This window comes from Primulina tabacum, chromosome 14 (assembly GCF_025594145.1).
Source record: "Primulina tabacum isolate GXHZ01 chromosome 14, ASM2559414v2, whole genome shotgun sequence".
Lineage (NCBI taxonomy): Eukaryota > Viridiplantae > Streptophyta > Magnoliopsida > Lamiales > Gesneriaceae > Primulina > Primulina tabacum.
In genome coordinates, this window is record NC_134563.1 from 29,092,237 (window position 1) to 29,112,669 (window position 20,433).

Sequence of the window (20,433 nt, forward strand, 5' to 3'; positions counted from 1 at the left end):
CCGAAGCGGTGGAACGTCGGTGACGAACGAATGACGATTTCTACCCTTTTTTCTCATCAAAACCCACCAAAAACCCATCTTATGATGCAAGGGAGTTGGGTGTTCGTTGTTGGAAGAAAGAACAATGAAGAAAATCGAAGAATGAAAGAGAAAAAAAATTAAAAATCTCAAAAGCCGAGGAACTCAAGTTTCGGCCACTTCCTCCTTCAATTAACGTGAATTGTGTATGTGTTTGTAGGTGTTTAGGTGTATGTGTGTGTTTAGGGCTATGACTCTTTTTTATGATTCTTACCCTTCAAAACATAATCTAAACATTTAGGTCTACCCTTTGATCTCTTGGTTTGCATCCCTCTTTCAACAATTCTCAAAAACGACAAGGATTTCTTATTGAAAACATGAGATGCATATGAGCAAAACTTAAAACCATCATCCTTATGAACTCTTCACACAAAATCAAATACATGCAATATTATGGATTGAACGGTTCATAAAGAAAGGTTTGAAAACATTTCTTGTGTTTAAAACGCTCGAAATACAAATACCGAAGTAGTGGAATGTCGGTGACGAACGGAGGACGATTTCTACCCTTTTTTTATCACAAAACCCACCAAAAAACCCACCTTATGATGCAAGGGAGTTGGGTGTTTGTTTTTGGAAGAAATAACAATGAAGAAAATCGAAGAACGAAGTAGAAAAAAATTCAAAATATCAAAAGCCGAGGAACTCAAGTTTCAGCCACTTCCTTCTTCAATTAACGTGAATTGTGTGTGTTTGTAGGTGTTTAGGTGTGTGTGTGTTTAGGGCTATGAATCTTTTTATTATATATAAAAAAACAAAAAGGCTTTCCAATTACTTAATTAATAGGCTTAATTAACCCTAGTTTTTAATTAATAATTAGGCTTAAAAATATCTATTTCCTAAAAAATCCTTTATAAAATACTTAATTTCTTTTCTCCCACCAATTAATTTAAATTTGAGCTTAAAAATGTGAAAATTCTTAAATTATTTAAAATAAATATTTTTTTGACTAAAAATAAAAATTAAGCTTTTAAATCTTTAACATCTTAATCGTCTCCAGTCCTCCGTCCTCGGCCAACCACCGATATTCGTCTGAAAATCTTTAAATTATGCAATCGAGCAAAATTACACAATTAATCATTTAGTCACTCAAAATATATCATTCATGCATCTAAAATCGTTTAATTAATAATTTTCATGCGTGTGGTCTACATGGACTGACTTTCGGACGTTACATTACAAGTCCGGCGGGGTTGTAACGACATCGGGACGGCACACGGTAGAAGGGGTGGTGGCTGAAAACTCCTTTCGAAATAAAGGGGTGGCCGAAAATTTCCTTGAGGAAGGTGGACAAAATTTTGTATGCAAAAGTTTTCTTCTTTCATATAACTCTTAATGAAATATTTATAGTAGTGTCACTACTAACATTAATATTTATCTAATAGATTCTAAATTTACTAAATAAATAATTTTGAACTCATTATAACCCCGATCGACGATCAGACAGTGTTGATGTGTTGATGGTACAAATCTCGTTCATATATTGAAAATTTCTAGATCAAAATTTCCACTGATATATGTTGAGTATTTTCACTACCGCAAGTATACGGTGTCAAGTTTTAGTACTGGTTAGAGTACAGATATCGACCCCACGAAGAGTAAATAATTAAAATTGTATATTAATTACCACAATTAACATAGCTCAACTTTATTTAAACGAATCAAATAGTTGGTTTAAAATCAATTCAAATAAAATAACAATTCCTGTAATTCTAGCACGCAGCAGAAAATTCACTGAGGAAATAAATCTAGAGATATGATTTCGTCGAGTCTCCCCTATGCTAAATTAACATTGACTAACATTTAATTAAATTGCACCATGTTTATTAACCAAGAACTCACAATATTTTCTATTCCCTCTGTCGAGTGTTAAATAGAAATGTACTACCTATTACTGATTTTAATATGTCTATTCAAAATCACGTAACACGTAATAAAAGTAAACAAGGTTCTTTTATGGATTCGTCAGAGTTATAGGTCTTTTGCACGTTATAAATATCTAACGATGTGATTTCTTCTGTCCTAATTTCAATCCCCTCTGTCGAGTGTTAGATTTCAATTATGTAATCAATCGAATTATGGCCAGTAATTCAAAAGCATTAAAAACAAGAAATCACAAATAAACACGATGAAATAATTCAATGAAAATTCAAATCGTCGTTCACATAGGTTCAACCACGACTACATCAATCTCTAGAAAATAAAATTAGTTCATGCTCGAATTTAAATCACCACAAAACCTGTTTGTAATCATTAAAAACGTAAAAGTAAGAAACCGAATTAAGAACGTGTTGGCGAGAGATGAAAGTGCTTCTCCGTGTCCGGATTCACCGTCTTCTATCTCCGTTCTTCGCGTCCCGTGATCCGTGCGCTCTCACTTTTTCTCCTTTCTCTCGAGTGGTGTGACGGCTGTGCTAAAAATATTTCGGATCCCCTAAAAAGAACACGCCGAAGCCTATTTATTTCTGAACTTTGTGCCGCACGCATATGCGCAGGTGCTTCTGGTGCCGGTGTTCTTCTTGCGCGCATATGCGCGCCATGAGCGGCGCATATGCGCGCTACTCTCTGGATATCGCCTCTTATCTCTCGCGCATATGCGCGCCATGAGTCGCGCATGTGCGCGGCTTTGGGATGCACATGTGCGCCGATCTTTCTGTCCTAGTTGCGCATGCTTGGCTCACATCTCTTCTACTAAGCGCCATTTTGGTTCATTTTCACGCCCATGTCGTGGCCGCACCTAGCTACCTGCAATCACACCAAAAACAACAAAAAGCGCGTAATTCCGCCCAAAAGACTAACAATATATATGAAGTATAAGAATAATCAAATCCCCCAAAACTTAAACTTTTGCTAGTCCCGAGCAAAATCAAAATAAAATAAATAAAACATTAACTAGACTCGACTAAACAAATCCTAAAAAAAAAATAAATAACTAAACGAACAAGAATTGTGGAATAAAACGATAACCACTAGCCTCAGAGATTACAGCTTCCATGATTTTGAATCAAACACATGCCACATTACTCACAGTTCACGTGCGTGTGTGTTTTGCTATTCTCGTTTACCCAAACCAAATGCCAAAATAAGTTCATAACTTTTTCTTTTTCATAAAATTCTGGACCCCTCGACACACACGTAATTAGCAAAACCATTGAAGCACACATTCACCTTCACAAATCAACAGGACTTATAGGGTAACATTTGGCTAAACAAAGTGGTATTATGAAGGCAACAATTAACCAAATAAAATCCAATATCATGAGATGCGCACATGTACACAATCAAATTCTGTGTTTATCGACGGTATTTTTCAAGTGTCCATAGGCTTAACTTTGACATCTCTTCTCCACTAGTATATTGGGTACGTGTGACTTGGTTAATAGGTCTTTTAAGCTTATAACGTTAGGCTATGGCTAATGGCTTCAAATGAAGGTAGGGAGTCAAGAGAGAGAAAACAAGTCAATTTATTTTTCAACACGCGTCTCCTTCCTTTTGTTTCACTTCCACTTGCCTTGCCACAACATATTCACCATTTTGTCCTCTTTTTCATATCACATGTCATACTCGTTATTTAACTTTTCCTTCTCCACTTTTTCAACAGTCTCTTCTTCTTTTTTTTTTAGAGACATTTCTTTCTTTCTTTTCATCTTTTTCTTTTCGATGATATTCTTATATGCACAGAAGGGAGAAGAACTTTTATAGTGATACACAGGTTCGTTTTCTCTCAGTTTTCGGTCGGTACTAGTGTATATGCTCAAAAGTTGGTAGTTGACGTAGGAATTTAGAATTGATACGAATGGGGGCTTTTGTGTGCCTTGGCACACTCCATCCGATTTTCATTAAGCTCAAACATGGGACAGTAGGGCATAATATGATGTTATGGGTAGGCTTGAAAGGCTCAAACGTTCCAAAAATCGCCTAAATCATCCCTAAGTCACACAATACCCGTATCTCGCCTCGAAAAGTGCCAAACCAAGTTCTAGACTACTTTCAATTTACCAATCAACAGACACGGAATGATCATGCTTTCGGGTATTCAAACAGAAAGAATTTCCACATCTCATTCTCATTTAGGCTCAAAGGGCTAACAATTGGCAAATTATTCAAGGAAAAACAGGCCCAACATAAATCAACGACTGCCTGAATCATTTTTCTGTTAGTGAACATGTAACTCAACAACAAGTACTCGACATGCAGGTTTTGGAGTCCATTCATTCATTTCAACTCACAAAACACATGAACACTCTCTCGACATCGGGTATATCAACAATCATAGCAATCGTGAATTAATGTGTAAACGGTTAAGTAAGGATGACATGCATTCAGATTCGTAATCAAGGAACAACATGAATTTCGGGTCAACTCTCATCATTGTTTGGTTATTACCTTAATTCCACAATTCTAAAAAAAAAATTAACGACTACGACAATAAAAATAAAGACTGAATTAAATATTTTTTTTTAAAATTAAATAAACATAAAAAAATAACATCAAAGCAACAAATCAACTCAGATCAAATAATCAAATCACCCCCCCAAACTTAAAATAGGCATTGTCCTCAATGTATAAACAAGAAAGAAATGGGACACGCATACCTCACACGACGAGCGTCAGTGCTCGCCGTCATCATCATCGACATCCTCATCCATGTGCTGGGGTGGGGCCTGTGGAGGAGGTCCTGGATACTGTGGTGGTGGTCCTGGATACTGCGGTGGCCATGCACGTGGCTGGGGAAACATAGGATCTTCTGGACCTAAAGGCGGGAACCGCCGAGCGAGCACGGAGGTGAAATCCATCTTGAATCCCATAAAGTGGTCCGTGCGGTACTGAAGTGAGTCTAGCACCTGGCGCTGCTCGACTAGTAACTGCCTCTGATCCTGCATCTCAATCTCTAGTCGTCTCAATCTGTCTCCCCTGCGCTCTCTGGCTGCTGCATGTGGTGGTGAAATCTGTGCTTGTGGGGGCTCCTTTTCGTCCGGCAACTCATAGGGAACATAGGATGCGGCTCCAAAGAAAGCAATAATGGGGGCCTTTGGCTTGAGAACTGGTTCATCAGGGGCCCATGAGACGCCGGCCTGGCGGCATAGCTCGGTAACAGTGTGGGGACAAGGAAGGGCAACCGTGGCTAACCCTGCGCCGGCTCTCATAATCGAGCCATAAATGATTTTCCCCACGTCAATTGATTTGCCCATCAGGATGGCATAAACCAATGCGGCTTTGTCCTTGGTGACATCGTAGTAGTGAGAGGACGGGAGGATGCGGGCTAGTACAAAAGATGTCCATGCACTAGCGTTAGAACCCATGTCGGTTTTCTTTAAAGATGTAGGCCAGCTCGAGCTCATTTTCCATACGACGCCGGCCTCACAAATGGTCCGGATGACCTCTGTGTAATTAACTCCTTCTTCGAGGAACTCACTGTACTCGTCCTGATCGAAACTGGGCATATGATAAAGCGTGTTGATCGTTCGAGAATCGAACGACACCAATTTCCCTCGGACCAATACTTTAGATTCCTCATGCCGAATCCGGAGGTTGGCATAAAATTCTCGCACAATGGAAATAACGGCGTCCGACGGGTGTTGAGCGAATTCCACCCATTGCCTTCGTTCCAGTTCATTTAAAATCACACCACGTGCAATGGACAAATTGAACCCCCAGTTCCGGTATTATGGGTCGTGTCATAGTACTGTCATATATCTGCTGGGCCTCCTCGTTCCAAAATCGGTGCGAATCAAAACTCGCAGAAGAAGAAGCACCCTTCTTTGATTTCTTCTTCGGTGCCATCTCAATTAACAATGCTTACACCACCCTTTAAACTCAACTAACAGACAAAATCAAAGCTAATTGAACCACCAAATTTGAACACTATAATTGCACCACACCAATAATCCAATAAGCAATGCACGTACAACCCAGTCACAAAAGATTTATACCAATTCGACACACCAAATCACGATATCAAGAGTCCCCCAAGTTGCTTGAACTACTTTCTATGAAATCTGAAAATTTTAACAAAATCTGAAGAGAAACCCCTTACTTGAACGAGAGGATGATCGGAATTAGGATTGTGGTGGAAAAATTGCTGTTGAAAGGCGGCGGCGGACGGTCGGCTGAAGGGTGGCGACGGTGAGGGAGATTCGGAGAGGGGCGGCGGCGTGGTGGCTAGGGATTTGAGTGTGTTGCTGAGTGTGATTCGCGATCTCACCCCTTTTTTTTTTATACTGAATCGCGCGCATATGCGCGATGTAAAATGGCGCATATGCGCCACTGCTACTGTCTCGACATGCTGGGAGCTGGCGCATATGCGCGCCCGGATTGGCGCATTGCGCATGTGCGCGCTCGGAGTGGCGCATATGCGCTGACCTCTCTACCACTATCGCGCATGTGCGCGGTAATATGTTGCGCATGTGCGCGGAGCACACTGTCTAAGCGATTCTCGAAATTTTTTTTTTTTTTAATACCTGCAAAAAATAGCAAAATGCAAATTAATACTTGAGAAAATTAAAATTAATAAACTAAAGAATCGAAATAAAATAAATAAAATGAATGCAAAAATAAATAAATGTGGGTTGCCTCCCACACAGCGCTTGGTTTAACGTCATCAGCCTGACTTTCTTCAGTCTACTTTGGTTCTCGCAGTGGGATGTTGTCCATGTGTCGCACTTCATTTCCAAAGTAATGCTTGACCCTCTGACCATTGACTTTAAATGTCTGACCATTGTTGCATTTTAACTCAATTGCACCGTGTGGGTACACTGTTTCCACTGTGAATGGTCCAGACCATCGTGATTTTAACTTACCAGGGAACAACCTCAGTCTAGAATTGAATAATAACACCTGTTGCCCTGGTTCGAAGTCTCGTCGAAGAATCTGCTTGTCGTGCCATTTCTTGGTCTTTTCCTTGTATATCTTGGCATTCTCGTATGCATCATTCCTAAACTCTTCCATCTCATTCAACTGCAACAGTCGTTGCTCTCCCGATGCTCCCATATCAAAATTGAGCTTTTTCACAGCCCAATATGCTTTGTGCTCCAGTTCCACAAGGAGATGACAAGCTTTTCCAAAGACCAACCTATAAGGAGACATCCCGATAGGTGTCTTGTATGCAGTCCTATACGCCCATAACGCGTCATCTAGCTTGATCGCCCAATCCTTCCGGTTTGTCTTCACTGTCTTTTCTAATATTTGCTTGATCTCCCGGTTGGATACCTCTGCTTGCCCATTAGCTTGCGGGTGGTATGCCAGTGTCACCCTGTGCTTCACGTCATATTTGGCCAATAGTGAGTTAAAAATTTTGTTGCAGAAATGCGTATCTTCATCACTGATAATGGCTCTAGGCGTTCCGAATCTTGTGAAGATGTTTCTGTGGACAAACTTAACAACAACTCGAGCATCATTAGTACTGGTGGCGATTGCTTCCACCCATTTTGACACATAATCAACAGCAAGTAAAATATAAGATTGACCAAAAGAGGATGGGAATGGACCCATAAAATCAATACACCAGACATCAAAAAGTTCCACCTCCAAAATATTTGTTAGTGGTAATTCATGTCACCTAGAAATATTGCCAACTCTTTGGCATTTATCACATGACTTGACTAAAGTATAACTGTCTTTAAATAAATTAGGCCAATAGAAACCTGACTGTAGTACCTTAGCTACTGTTCTAGATGCTCCAAAGTGTCCACCGTAGGGTGAGGAGTGACACTGCTCTAGAATCGTACCCGCTTCTTCCTCTGCTACACATCGTCTGATTATCTGATCAGCGCATCTCTTGAACAAGAAAGGATCGTCCCACAGATAAAACTTGGCATCATGAAGAAATTTCTTCATTCTGATGATACGTTAAATCTGAAGGTAATTCTCCTGCAGCAAGGAAATTAGCTATATCTGCAAACCACGGATGTGTAACACTTACCTTGAAAAGTTGTTCATCTGGGAACGACTCGTTGATAGCTCTACCTTCAGTTCTTTCTTCCAGCTCTAGTCGTGACAGGTGATCAGCCACCTGGTTCTCACAACCTTTCTTGTATTTGACTTCAAAGTCAAATTCTTGAAGTAGGAATATCCATCGTATCAACCTGGGCTTGGCATCCTTTTTGGCAAACAAGTAGCGAAGAGCTGCATGGTCAGTGAAAACAGTTACCTTGGTGCCAATGAGATATGTTCTGAATTTGTCGAATGCAAACACCACTGCTAGCATCTCTTTCTCAGTAGTGGTGTAATTCTGTTGGGCTGCATCGAGTGTACGACTTGCATAGTAGATGGCTTTAAACATCTTGTCTCGCCTTTGTCCCAATGCTGCTCCAACAGCATAGTCGCTAGCATCGCACATGAGCTCAAAGGGCTCCTTCCAATCAGGCACTATCATGATGGGTGCAGAGATCAGTGCTACCTTGATCCTGTTAAACGTCTGCAAACAATCATCGTCAAAAATAAATGTAGAATCTTTCTCTAATAAATTACATAAAGGTCTAGTAATTTTAGAGAAATCTTTAATATAACGACGATAGAACCCGGCATGTCCCAAGAAGCTTCTGATTCCTTTCACATTTTTCGGCGGTGTGAGTTTTTCAATTGCCACAACTTTGGCTATGTCCACTTCTATCCCTCTAGCTGAAATTTTATGCCCAAGCACAATACCTTCTGAGACCATGAAGTGGCATTTCTCCCAATTCAGCACTAGATTCTTTGCTTGACATCTCTGCAAAACAAGCGTTAGATTCTGCAAACAATGATCAAAACATGAACCAAACACAGAGATATCATCCATAAAAACTTCCATTATTTCATCGACCATGTCAGAAAATATGGCCATCATACACCGCTGAAAAGTAGCAGGTGCATTGCAGAGACCAAATGGCATTCTCCTGAAAGCAAATGTACCGTAGGGGCAAGTGAATGTAGTCTTCTCTTGATCCTCCAGTGCAATGACAATCAGATTGTAACCTGAATAACCATCTAGAAAGCAATAATAATGATAACCACCTACTCTATCAAGCATCTGGTCAATAAAGGGAAGAGGGAAGTGATCTTTCCTAGTCGCATCATTCAATTTCCTGTAGTCTATACACACTCGCCAACCAGTCACTGGACGAGTTGAAATCAATTCGTTATTCTCATTTCTAACTACAGTTATACCTCCCTTTTTAGGCACTACTTGTACTGGTGAAACCCAATAACTGTCAGATATAGCATAAATAACACCAGCATTTAACAATTTTAATACCTCAGCCCTCACAACTTCTTTCATGGCTGGATTAAGCCTCCTCTGATGATCAACATAAAGGGTATAGGACTCCTGCATCAATATTTTATGCATACAAACAGTAGGGCTAATCCCCTTTATGTCAGCAATTGTCCATCCCAACGCAGATTTAAATTCTCTCAACACCCTCAACAACCTATCTTTCTCATCACTAGTAAGAGCAGAAGATATAATTACCGGATGTGACGAACCCTCGTCTAGGAATGCATAGCACAAGTGACTCGGTAAATCCTTCAATACAGGGGATGCTTTTGGTACCTCTTTACTTGCATCCTCAAGTAACTCTTCAAGTTGGGCATTATTCTTTTCTTTAGGTAGCGTATTGAGAGCAAGTAACTCCTCTCGCACATCCCAGTCATCTTCATCCAGTGTAGAAGTTGATTCCAACAAGCATCTCTCCAAAGAGTCCTTTGTCATCCTACCTGCACCAACATGAGATACACATGAATCAATTATATCAATGCTATTACAAGTACTTACCTCATTTGGTCCCTTGATGGTGTTGTAGATGTTGAACACGACTTCATCTCCACCTACTCTCAATGTGAGCTCGCCCTTGTGCACATCAATCAAGGCTTTTCCAGTAGCTAGGAATGGCCGTACAAAGATAAGTGGCGTCTCTTGGTCTTCTTCCATATCTAAGATGACAAAATCAGCAGGAAATATGAATTTATCTACCTTTACCAGCACATCCTCTATTATCCCTCGTGGATAGGTAAGTGATCTGTCCGCCAGCTGCAAAGTAATAGTGCTAGGTTTCACCTCGCCAAGTTCCAATGTCCTGTAAATAGAAAAAGGCATTAAATTTATACTAGCACCCAAATCACATAAAGCTCTATTTACTCTAGAGTCACCAATAACACAAGGAATAGTAAAACTCCCTGGATCTTTGAGTTTCTGTGGTAATTTCCTTTGAAGTATTGCACTGCACTCTTCGGTCAGCTTTACGGTCTCAAACTCTTGAAGTTTCCTCTTTTTGGACATCACATCCTTGATGAACTTAGCATAATTGGGCATTTGCTCCAATGCATCGGCAAATGGGATGTTGATATGTATTTTCTTGAAAATTTCCAGGAACTTCGCAAACTGATCATCTAGTCCTTTCTTCTTGAACCTCTGTGGGTATGGAAGATTCACCTTTGGTAAGAGTCGCTGCTCAATCACTTTCTTAGGTTCCTCCACTTTCTGTTCCCCAACACTTGCACTCTTTTCCTCATCTTCCTCAACTATAATCTCTACACTTTCTTCAGTAGGCTCTGGGATCCCAATTTCCTTGCCACTCCTCAGTGTGACAGCTTTGACCCTAGGATTCACCTCGGTATTGCTGGGAAACTGTCCTCGATTCTGATCTTTTAAGGCATTGACTAGTTGCCCAATCTGTGTTTCCAAGGACTTCATCGTGGCACCCATATTACCCATGTGTGTCTCCATATTATCAAGGCGAGACTCAGTTCTTGCCATCCTCTTCCCAGACTCAGTCACAAATGTACCAACCAGATCTTCAAAAGATGGCTTTCCTTCCCTTTTTTTGTGTATTGAACCCCGGTGGGGGATTCAACACGTTCTTGTTGTTTGCATAGGAGAAATTCTCGTGATTCCTCAAACCTGGATGATAAGTATTAGGGGGAGGATTACCTCGATAACCTCCAAAGCTGCGATTGTTGATGTACTGAGCTTCCTCCACAACTGGCTCTTCCTCAGCAGTCACCAATGCTACATCAGACGTAGATTGGCCTGGCTTGTTCATAGCTGCAATCTGTGCGGTCAATGCCGAAACCTGTGCAGTAAGTGATGTGATTGGGTCTACAGCATACACTCCAGCAGGTTTCCTTGATCCAGATCTTTCACTTGGCCACTGATAACTGTTGATGGTCATCTGTTCAAGCAAATCATAGGCCTCATCAGGTGTTTTAGAAAAAATAGTACCTCCGGCGGCTGCATCCACATTCCCTCTGGCTGGCCCATCTAAACCATTGTAAAATAACTCAATCTGCATAGCCATGATTCGGGCACTTCCTGAGTAATTCTTTGTATCGCTCCCATGCCTCATACAATACTTCAAATTCTCTCTGCCTGAAGTTGGTGATATCTATTTTCAGCTGAGCAGATTTAGCAGGAGGGAAATATTTTTACAGGAACTTCGTAACCAAATTTGCCCAAGTAGTGACACTTCCCAGCGGTAGAGATTGGAGCCAGCTCCTAGCATGATCCCTGAGAGAAAACGGAAACAGGCGCAATCGAATAATTTCGTCAGAAACACCGTTAATTTTTACCGTATCCGTGATCTCCAGAAAAATTCTGAGGTGAAGATGGGGATCTGCGGTGGCTGCTCCTCCAAATTGGTTCTGTTGAACCATGTTGATGAGTGCGGGCTTTAGCTTGAAATTATTAGCAGCAATAGTTCCACGAGCTATTCCAGAGTAATGAGCGTTTATGACTGGGCGAAAATGTTCCCGGATTGGCACCTCTCTTGGGAGCTCATTCTGATTATCTCTGTTTTCAGCCATCGCTTTAATTTCGTCTCTCCTTGCTTTCCTTAATCTCCTGGCAGTTCTTTCGATTTCCGGATCAAAAATTAGCAAGTCGGGATTTTGAAATCTTCGCATGCACTGCAAAAACAAAAAGATTATAGATTAACAAAGTAAATAAAATAAAATAAAATAAAGTCTAAATTAAAGTAAAGACTAATTAGTAATGATATCAATATGCAATTAAATAGTTTACTCCCCGGCAACGGCGCCAAAAACTTGTTGAGTATTTTCACTACCGCAAGTATACGGTGTCAAGTTTTAGTACTGGTTAGAGTACAGATATCGATCCCACGAAGAGTAAATATTTAAAACTGTATATTAATTACCACAATTGACATAGCTCAACTTTATTTAAACGAATCAAATAGTTGGTTTAAAATCAATTCAAATAAAATAACAATTCCTGTAATTCTAGCACGCAGCAGAAAATTCACTGAGGAAATAAATCTAGAGATATGATTTCGTCGAGTCTCCCCTATGCTAAATTAACATTGACTAACATTTAATTAAATTGTCACCATGTTTATTAACCAAGAACTCACAATATTTTCTATTCCCTCTGTCGAGTGTTAAATAGAAATGTACTACCTATTACTGATTTTAATATGTCTATTCAAAATCACGTAACACGTAATAAAAGTAAACAAGGTTCTTTTATGGATTCGTCAGAGTTATAGGTCTTTTGCACGTTATAAATATCTAACGATGTGATTTCTTCTGTCCTAATTTCAATCCCCTCTGTCGAGTGTTAGATTTCAATTATGTAATCAATCGAATTATGGCCAGTAATTCAAAAGCATTAAAAACAAGAAATCACAAATAAACACGATGAAATAATTCAATGAAAATTCAAATCGTCGTTCACATAGGTTCAACCACGACTACATCAATCTCTAGAAAATAAAATTAGTTCATGCTCGAATTTAAATCACCACAAAACCTGTTTGTAATCATTAAAAACGTAAAAGTAAGAAACCAAATTAAGAACGTGTTGGCGAGAGATGAAAGTGCTTCTCTGTGTCCGGATTCACCGTCTTCTATCTCCGTTCTTTGCGTCCCGTGATCCGTGCGCTCTCACTTTTTCTCCTTTCTCTCGAGTGGTGTGACGGCTATGCTAAAAATATTTCGGATCCCCTAAACAGAACACGCCGAAGCCTATTTATTTCTGAACTTTGCGCCGCGCGCATATGCGCGACACAGACTCGCGCATATGCGCGGGTGCTTTTGGTGCCGGTGTTCTTCTTGCGCGCATATGCGCGCCATGAACGGCGCATATGCGCGCTACTCTCTGGATATCGCCTCTTATCTCTCGCGCATTTGCGCGCCATGAGTCGCGCATGTGCGAGGCTTTGGGATGCGCATGTGCGCCGATCTTTCTGTCCTAGTTGCGCATGCTTGGCTCACATCTCTTCTACTAAGCGCCATTTTGGTTCATTTTCACGCCCATGTCGTGGCCGCACCTAGCTACCTGCAATCACACTAAAAACAACAAAAAACGAGTAATTCCGCCCAAAAGACTAACAATCTATATGAAGTATAAGAATAATATAAGTGCATTTCTTATCAATATATTTTTTGCAGTTGACAGATTTGTAAACTCCTTCACTAAAAAAGAAAGGTCCACTCTTCTCACTTAATTTGCAATTAAGCTAACTTCGACAACTTTCATTCCTGAAATTTACTTATAAACTCCTTTATAAGCAATCTGTTTGATCTCCATCAAACTACAGTCGCCAAATTCAACTCCTTGAATTTGAGTATCTCAACGGGAAAATAGAATTGAATACTTGTATGACCCTCGATGGTTTAAGATACAGATAGTCGTGGGTTCACAACTACATTGTAATTCAAAATAACATTTATTCTTATTCGGGCTTACCTTAATCCTTATTCTTTTCATCAACCCCTTGATCAAGAATGTCAGAACTCATATCTGATTGCACCTATCGGATCATGATAAGAACGTCTAGTAACATCGCCTCATGATCTCCAAGGTATCGTTGATAGTGCCTCCAAGAACCTTAAATTATAGTTAGCGTACAGTACGGTCCCAACTCATATATCCTGATCGAATCTACAACCATTGATATATCGAAAGTTGCAAATGAATTCGATAACGATGTGATATTTCTTTTGAGTAATAACAGTGCATTGGTATGTGTAACTAGAAAAACACATTTCCTTAAAGCACGTGTCTTGCTTTGGCCGGAGACTCCTTGTACTATTAACTCATCATATCACATAAGATATCTTCACCTGTAGGCCAACGGTGAATCCCCAACTACAATGCATTGATCCTAGGTATTTCTAAACTACATCCAACATCACCACCTTATGACCCTCCATGGAGTCGGTAAACGATTCAAAGGTATCATCATGTCTACCTTGCAACGTAAGATCATAAAACTCATAGGAAGTGTACCGTATATTCTAAAAATGTTTCTAGTCTAATCAATCGCCTGAAATAAGGATAAAAGTCTCTTGAGCTTGAGACTAAAAAATGTGATGTAAACGCCATGTTTCATTGGTAAGGGCATGAAAATGTCCGTTAAGTAATTATCACTTATCTAGTAGAAAAGTCCATGATTATGATTGTTTTATCAATGCAACTTGCATTAGTTTATATATAAGTAAATGGCACAATTAAATAAAATCTTAAAATATAATTAAAATAAAATTATTTTTACGTAAGAATCAATAAACTCAAGTCACAATTTGACTCGCGGGAGATATACCGTAACATAATACCCACTAAATCTATCCTATCATTGAACAAAATGTGCTAAAAATTTTACAGGGTTTAATGTCCACATGCATACACAGCTCAGTACGGTTTAATATATGAGTATTTATATTGTTTTTATAGAATAATTAATTATGTGTTTATATTTGTACAAGTCTTATTTAACAATGTAATTTCAAAAACTATATGTATTATTAGTATATCAATTTTTTACTTTACGTTATAACAATATTCATACATTTAGTATTTCAAATCAGCCTAACAAAATAAAAAAATTGGGAAAACAAGGAACTTAAATGAATCAAATATTGATTAATTTATACCTATACACTATTATATAGCTTTGGTAGCAATAACTATATTACATATATTCAAATAAATCTTAAAAAACTACTATATAGCTTTCGTAGCAATAATTATATTACATATATTCAGATAAATCTAAAAAAACAAAATATAAAATAAAGCAAAAAGACACCAAATATTTCTGCAGTAGGAATAAACTTGTCTCAGATCGCGATGATTACGTGGCTGTCCTAGTAAGATGATACGTTAACTGGATCAAATTTTTTATATTGTAATATAAAGCCTGATTCCATTTTATCTCCTCCTTTTAGCCAACAAATTCTTTTATTTCGGCACGTAGAACAAAGTACTCTAAGCCGATTAAGATTCAGAACATGTAATGAGCTTGTATATGAGAACGAGTGCAAATGAAGGAAAAAATAGATACTTCACTTACTGGAAACAATCCATTATATTAAACATCTAGTATAATTCGGTAAAGAGACTATTTTCAGAAGAATGAATTTTTTCAAGATTTTATTCAACTGTGTCATCAACTTCACAAGGCCTTTTCCTATAAATAATATCACTGCAAACAAAAAATTGTCAAAGAAAAAACATTGAAGATCACAAACGTTTTAGAAGAAGGAATAATGTGAGCTCCGCCACTGGGGAAACTTTCCTTGTGATTTTCTTGATTTTCTTCGTAGCCCCCATATCCAGTTCCAAAATTTAATAAATTTGCCTTGATTGCTCTTCTCCTCACATACAACTGTGGTGCCTCCCAATAATATTCTGTGAAAAAGTAGCTGCCATCGGGGACGGATCCAGGATTATATGATTGGGAGGACCGGCTAACCACCAACTATGAAAGTTTTAAGTTGGGCCTACATAAACAGAGAAACCTTATCTAAACCTTAATTTTCATCAAAAAAACCAACACACCTAGAACAAATAAAATTTCGGTAAATATACTTACCCCGAACAACGACAAAATCCAAGCGGTGGAGAGAAGAAAGCCGAAACCACGAACATAAGCAGGAGGAGAACACAGCCGCGGTGGAGAGGAAAAAGCGGAAACCCCAAACAAAAGCAGGGGAAAAGCAAAAACGAGAAGCAAAGAACGGAGTAGACACACTTAGTTGCCGGCTCTTCTTTGTTGCGGTGGAGAGAACCAAGGCTTCAAAACAAAGGAAGAAAAGGAAAATGATGAGGGAAGAAGGAAACAAATCGAAACTGTAACATGTAACCCGCAGCTGTGTGTTGTGGTGAGAAGAGCCCATCCCACGTGCTGATGTCCCTTGTATGTGATGTGGTGGAACAGGCTCATGACACGTGTTGAGGGCGTTACCATGTACCGGACCAAAACTGGTCAATTTGCTCAACTGCATGCTTTAATATAAGTAGATTATGTTATCTTTGTTTAAAAGAAAATTTGAAACCACTTGCTAAATATTGCAAGGGACATCGGCAATTTCATGTTCTATATGGGTCAAATGAAATTAGAATAAGACGGAACCCGTCGCAGCTCTGGATTGCATGACGTGCCAACTTCTCCTACACAAATTCCAGTCGTATCAATTTCTCCTACACAAATTCCAGTCCGTTTCAAGGAATCAGGAGACAATGGCGGCGACGGCGGATGCTAACGGTGGCATTATATATTCACTCATGAAGGTACCGTATGAAGCAACGGTGCGCCTGATGCTAACCTCCCTCGAGCGCAATTTACTTCCGGACCCCGTCGTAAGACGACTCACTCGCATCCTGCTCGCCTCCCGCCTCCGCTCCCATTACAAAACCTCTGCTTACCTCCAGTTGTCCGACATGCTCGAGTTTGCGCATTGTAAATCTCTGAACTTGGTGTCCTCACATCTAATTGTGTAATTTGATGTTCCAATTGGCTCCCACCTAAGTAATTAATTTTTTGGTTGCTCATGGGTTTATTGTCTGACAAACTCCGTCTGAGTGTACAAACTCGTGTTCAGTAGAACACTAGTTTCATGCTTGAAACCACTAATGAATGTTTTGATCATGATTTGCAATTTCTTTCTGATTCTGAGTTTTATAATGTTGTGTTTTTACATTTGGGTTTTCCCTATCAAGATGATACACAGGATGAAGATTTTATTTTTATTGTTATTGTTATATAGCATTGTGTGCAGTTTTCATGTCATACGGGCTTCAGCTGGATATGGCTAATATCAATTATCTCTATTTTGGTTTATGAATTCTTACTCATTATATATGATGTCCTCCAAAATAATGGATCTCTTCTTTCAGCATTGAGAGAAATGCCTATAGCAATCAAGACGGAAATGCCAAAGGATCAACACTATGAAGTTCCGACATCTTTCTTCAAGCTTGTTCTAGGGAAGCACCTTAAATACAGGAAAAGATGTTCTGCAACTTACTTCGCTTTTCATAACGTTCGCATCGTGTATGGGTCTAGAGAATTTAAGTGTAGACAGCTCAACATAAAGTAACATTTCTTTTTTAATAAATAACGAGGTCTCCAAATTCAGTTTACCCTATTGAGAGTGTAAAGTATTATTATTATAATGGGCTCTATGCTAAAGCTTTTGAGATTCATGATACTCTTCTGCGAGCTGATAAGTATTCCTGGCTACAGTTGCTGCTTCTTTCCAGACAAGTCAAGCAGCTTGGAGGATGCCGAGAAGGCAATGCTAGAGTTATACTCTGAGAGGTCACAACTAAAAGATGGTCTCACTGTTCTTGATGTTGGCTGTGGCTGGGGATCACTTTCTTTGTACATAGCTCAAAAGTATCCCAATTGCCAGGTTACAGGGATTTGCAATTCGACTACCCAGAAAGCATATATTGAGGAGAAATGCCGGTATTTTCCATACTCGTTCTTTGACCTTCCAGATCCTATGGTTAGTTTTTGAATACCTGAATCTCCAGATGTGCTCCCAGTCTTGTTACTTTTTTATGTGCTACTTTTCTTGGTTTCTCAGGGAAGGTAATTCCTGGATAAAGGTGTGAAGTCTTTTTTTCCCTTGACGGAAACAAATTTTGTTTTACATTAGGAGAATGGAAGATAAAAGAAAATTTAAAGCTCAGAGTGTAGTAGTATATCTTGGATTGATGTTCAACCCGTTGATCTTTTTTGTCCATGTTATTTCACAAGCAAAAATCAGGATCAGTCTGACAACAATCACTTTCTATCACAGGGAGCTTCAGCTGCAGAATGTCGATATAATAGTTGCAGATATCAGCACATTTGATATAGAAGCTTCCTATGACAGAATATTTTCCATCGAAATGTTTGAGGTGCTTACCCTTAAAGATTCAATAATAGGAAACGGGTATGTGCCTATTCTTGGCACCACTAATGAAATTTTTTGTCCATTTGAAACAGCATATGAAAAACTATCAAGATCTTCTTAAGAAGATCTCCAAGTGGATGAATTCAGACAGTCTTCTGTTTATCCACTATTTTTGCCATAAAACATTTGCTTACCACTTTGAGGTAATGATAGTCTGTTATACGATTATCATTTCTTTTTTCATATTTTAATTTGTAAAACACTTTTTTATGTATTCACTATGCAGGACATCAATGAGGATGATTGGATTACTAGGTACTTCTTTACCGGAGGTACAATGCCCTCGGCAAACCTACTCCTCTATTTTCAGGTGATCAGTGATCTACCAATTACAATTTGTTAATATGGATGGGGACTGTCAAAGAGTAATGTTAGCCATTTCAACCAATCTTTATTCGATTTATCATATTTGTCTTGCTAAGAAGTAATTCAAATCAATGAACTTTACCAATTTGTCTGTTCTTTAAGATTACTACATATATGTTTGGTCCCTATATGTGAATGACTTGAGTATTACAGATATCATTTAAGGTTAAGCTCATTTAGAAATAATTTCCCATGGTTTAGATAATTTTGGCATTCAATTTATTGAGAATACAGAGAGATTTATGCATTTTTTCTATTCACCAGAGAGCTTAAATAGAAATACAAAATATATGTGTTGCGGTTATGGTGTCCACTGTAGAAGGAACAAAGTCTACGAAGATTAGTTTATGTCAACTTTCCAGCATAAAATTCGTAAATACAGAGGAGCAGTTTGCAATGGAGCTAGCAACACTTGCCGTGTTGGATTGTAGAACTTTTTTCATCACAAAAAACTACAATTTTTTTTCTGTTTTGATTTTAAAAGTGCTTGTCTGAAACCTTCTGATTTCTGAATGATGCATCATGTTTTGAAATTGCAAGTTCAACCAGTGTAGAGTTACTAACTGCTTTTTGATGGTGTCTCTTATGCAGGATGATGTATCTATTGTTAATCAATGGCTGGTGAATGGAAAGCATTATGCACGCACAAGGTAAGTTCGAAATATGTAAAATAATTCATGAGCACCAGGAGCATCCGAAAACTTCATTTTCAGAAAAATAACAAGTAAAATTCGAAAACCAGCTTCCTTGGGTCCTGCAGGGTACACCCTGTTCGATTATAATGATCAATATACTTTACGTCATTAGAGCAATCAGCATGCTTATGAAACTGAGTTAAACTGGCCATCTTGATGGTTTTAATCATTCTTTATTTGTCGGGTCAATCTGTTGCATCTGTGGCTTGTCTATGTAAAAACTAATAAAAGAATATCTGGTTGCAGCGAGGAGTGGTTAAAGAGAATGGACCAAAATTCCATTTCCATAAAGCCAATAATAGAATCCACTTATGGCAAGGATTCAGTTGTCAAGTGGACGGCCTACTGGAGAACATTTTTCATCGCGGTTGCAGAACTATTTGGCTATAATGATGGAGAAGAATGGATGGTCACACACTTCCTTTTCAAGAAAAAGTGAAGGTATTTTAAATCACCTCAATTTGCATGAATTTCCTGTTAGTCAAGACTTTTCAAGTGTAATGCAGATACCGGTCATTGTTCATCGGCATGAATTGTTGCCTATTTTTGGAAATCAAATTTGCCAAGGGATGTAGAACTTCAACTTTGAAAGCGGTTTGGTGTTCCATATTTTCAGTTGAGTTTTACATTTCAGAGGACCATCCTGGAGCTCTAATTTGATATCAGCAGCAATTCCTATGCTGCACACATTGTGTGTACAAAGATTAATTTTTTATATAATAAGTAAATTTTTTGTTATAGATTTAAAGTAATTTTTAATGTAATTTAGAAATTATGTTAAATAATCTCATATATTATTTTTTAAGATTTATGATATTTATTTTAATTAGAATAATAATATTTTAAGTAGAATAATCTTTATTATTTTTAAAATTTATTTTGCCTTATTATAAATTTTCGATTATGGTTGAAATTGTCATTCTGTGTCTTCTTAGATAATGGAGGTAATATTTTTAAAAATAAAATAAAATAAAAATGTGCAGATCAATTTAAAAAACCAATTCGACAGCCAACACACAACAGAGTAGACTGAAGGCGCGGTTAGAAGATTTTGTGCATTATATTAGTTTTCAAAAATATGATAACTAAATAAACTTTTAAAAAAAACTACAAT

At 38.5% G+C, this 20,433-nt stretch overlaps 2 protein-coding genes and 1 non-coding gene across 5 annotated transcripts; 2 read left to right on the forward strand and 1 right to left on the reverse strand.

Moving 5' to 3' along the window:
- Window positions 1-6,699: 6,699 nt before the first annotated feature.
- Window positions 6,700-10,810, reverse strand: LOC142523917 (uncharacterized). Its single transcript, XM_075627650.1, has 5 exons — window positions 9,223-10,810; window positions 8,938-9,030; window positions 8,725-8,806; window positions 8,000-8,483; window positions 6,700-7,335 (listed from the first exon to the last, which is right to left on the reverse strand). Exons 1-5 carry the CDS (start codon window positions 10,808-10,810, stop codon window positions 6,700-6,702), a joined length of 2,883 nt encoding a protein of 960 aa, XP_075483765.1.
- A 534-nt stretch (window positions 10,811-11,344) lies between these two features.
- Window positions 11,345-11,451, forward strand: LOC142525706 (small nucleolar RNA R71). Its single transcript, XR_012815156.1, has one exon. It is a non-coding gene; the product is annotated as a small nucleolar RNA R71 (small nucleolar RNA).
- Window positions 11,452-16,357: 4,906 nt separating this feature from the next.
- LOC142524495 ((S)-coclaurine N-methyltransferase-like) lies at window positions 16,358-19,960 on the forward strand. Of its 3 annotated transcripts, none has more exons than XM_075628512.1 (8): window positions 16,364-16,754; window positions 17,192-17,390; window positions 17,541-17,765; window positions 18,103-18,202; window positions 18,291-18,401; window positions 18,485-18,568; window positions 19,216-19,274; window positions 19,566-19,960. In XM_075628512.1, exons 1-8 carry the CDS (start codon window positions 16,448-16,450, stop codon window positions 19,756-19,758), a joined length of 1,278 nt encoding a protein of 425 aa, XP_075484627.1. In that variant the 5' UTR covers window positions 16,364-16,447; the 3' UTR covers window positions 19,759-19,960. The 3 variants fall into 3 exon arrangements, with proteins under 3 accessions (XP_075484629.1, XP_075484627.1, XP_075484628.1); XM_075628513.1 differs by having other exon boundaries at window positions 16,366-16,754; window positions 17,192-17,295; window positions 17,536-17,765; XM_075628514.1 differs by lacking the exons at window positions 19,216-19,274; window positions 19,566-19,960 and adding an exon at window positions 19,353-19,446 and having other exon boundaries at window positions 16,358-16,754; window positions 18,485-18,585.
- The last annotated feature ends 473 nt before the right edge of the window (window positions 19,961-20,433 follow it).

Coding starts and splice junctions, on each gene's coding strand:
- LOC142523917 (XM_075627650.1), bottom strand. CDS start 10,810: ATGGCAAGAACTGAGTCTCGCCTTGATAATATGGAGACACACATGGGT. Junction 8,807..8,937: donor TTTCAGGAGAATGCCATTTG/GTCTCTGCAATG, acceptor CATTGTTTGCAG/AATCTAACGCTTGTTTTGCA. Junction 7,336..7,999: donor CAGATGAACAACTTTTCAAG/GTAAGTGTTACA, acceptor TATGACGTGAAG/CACAGGGTGACACTGGCATA.
- LOC142524495 (XM_075628512.1), top strand. CDS start 16,448: ATGACGTGCCAACTTCTCCTACACAAATTCCAGTCGTATCAATTTCTC. Junction 17,766..18,102: donor TATATTGAGGAGAAATGCCG/GTATTTTCCATA, acceptor TTTCTATCACAG/GGAGCTTCAGCTGCAGAATG. Junction 18,203..18,290: donor TTTCCATCGAAATGTTTGAG/GTGCTTACCCTT, acceptor CATTTGAAACAG/CATATGAAAAACTATCAAGA.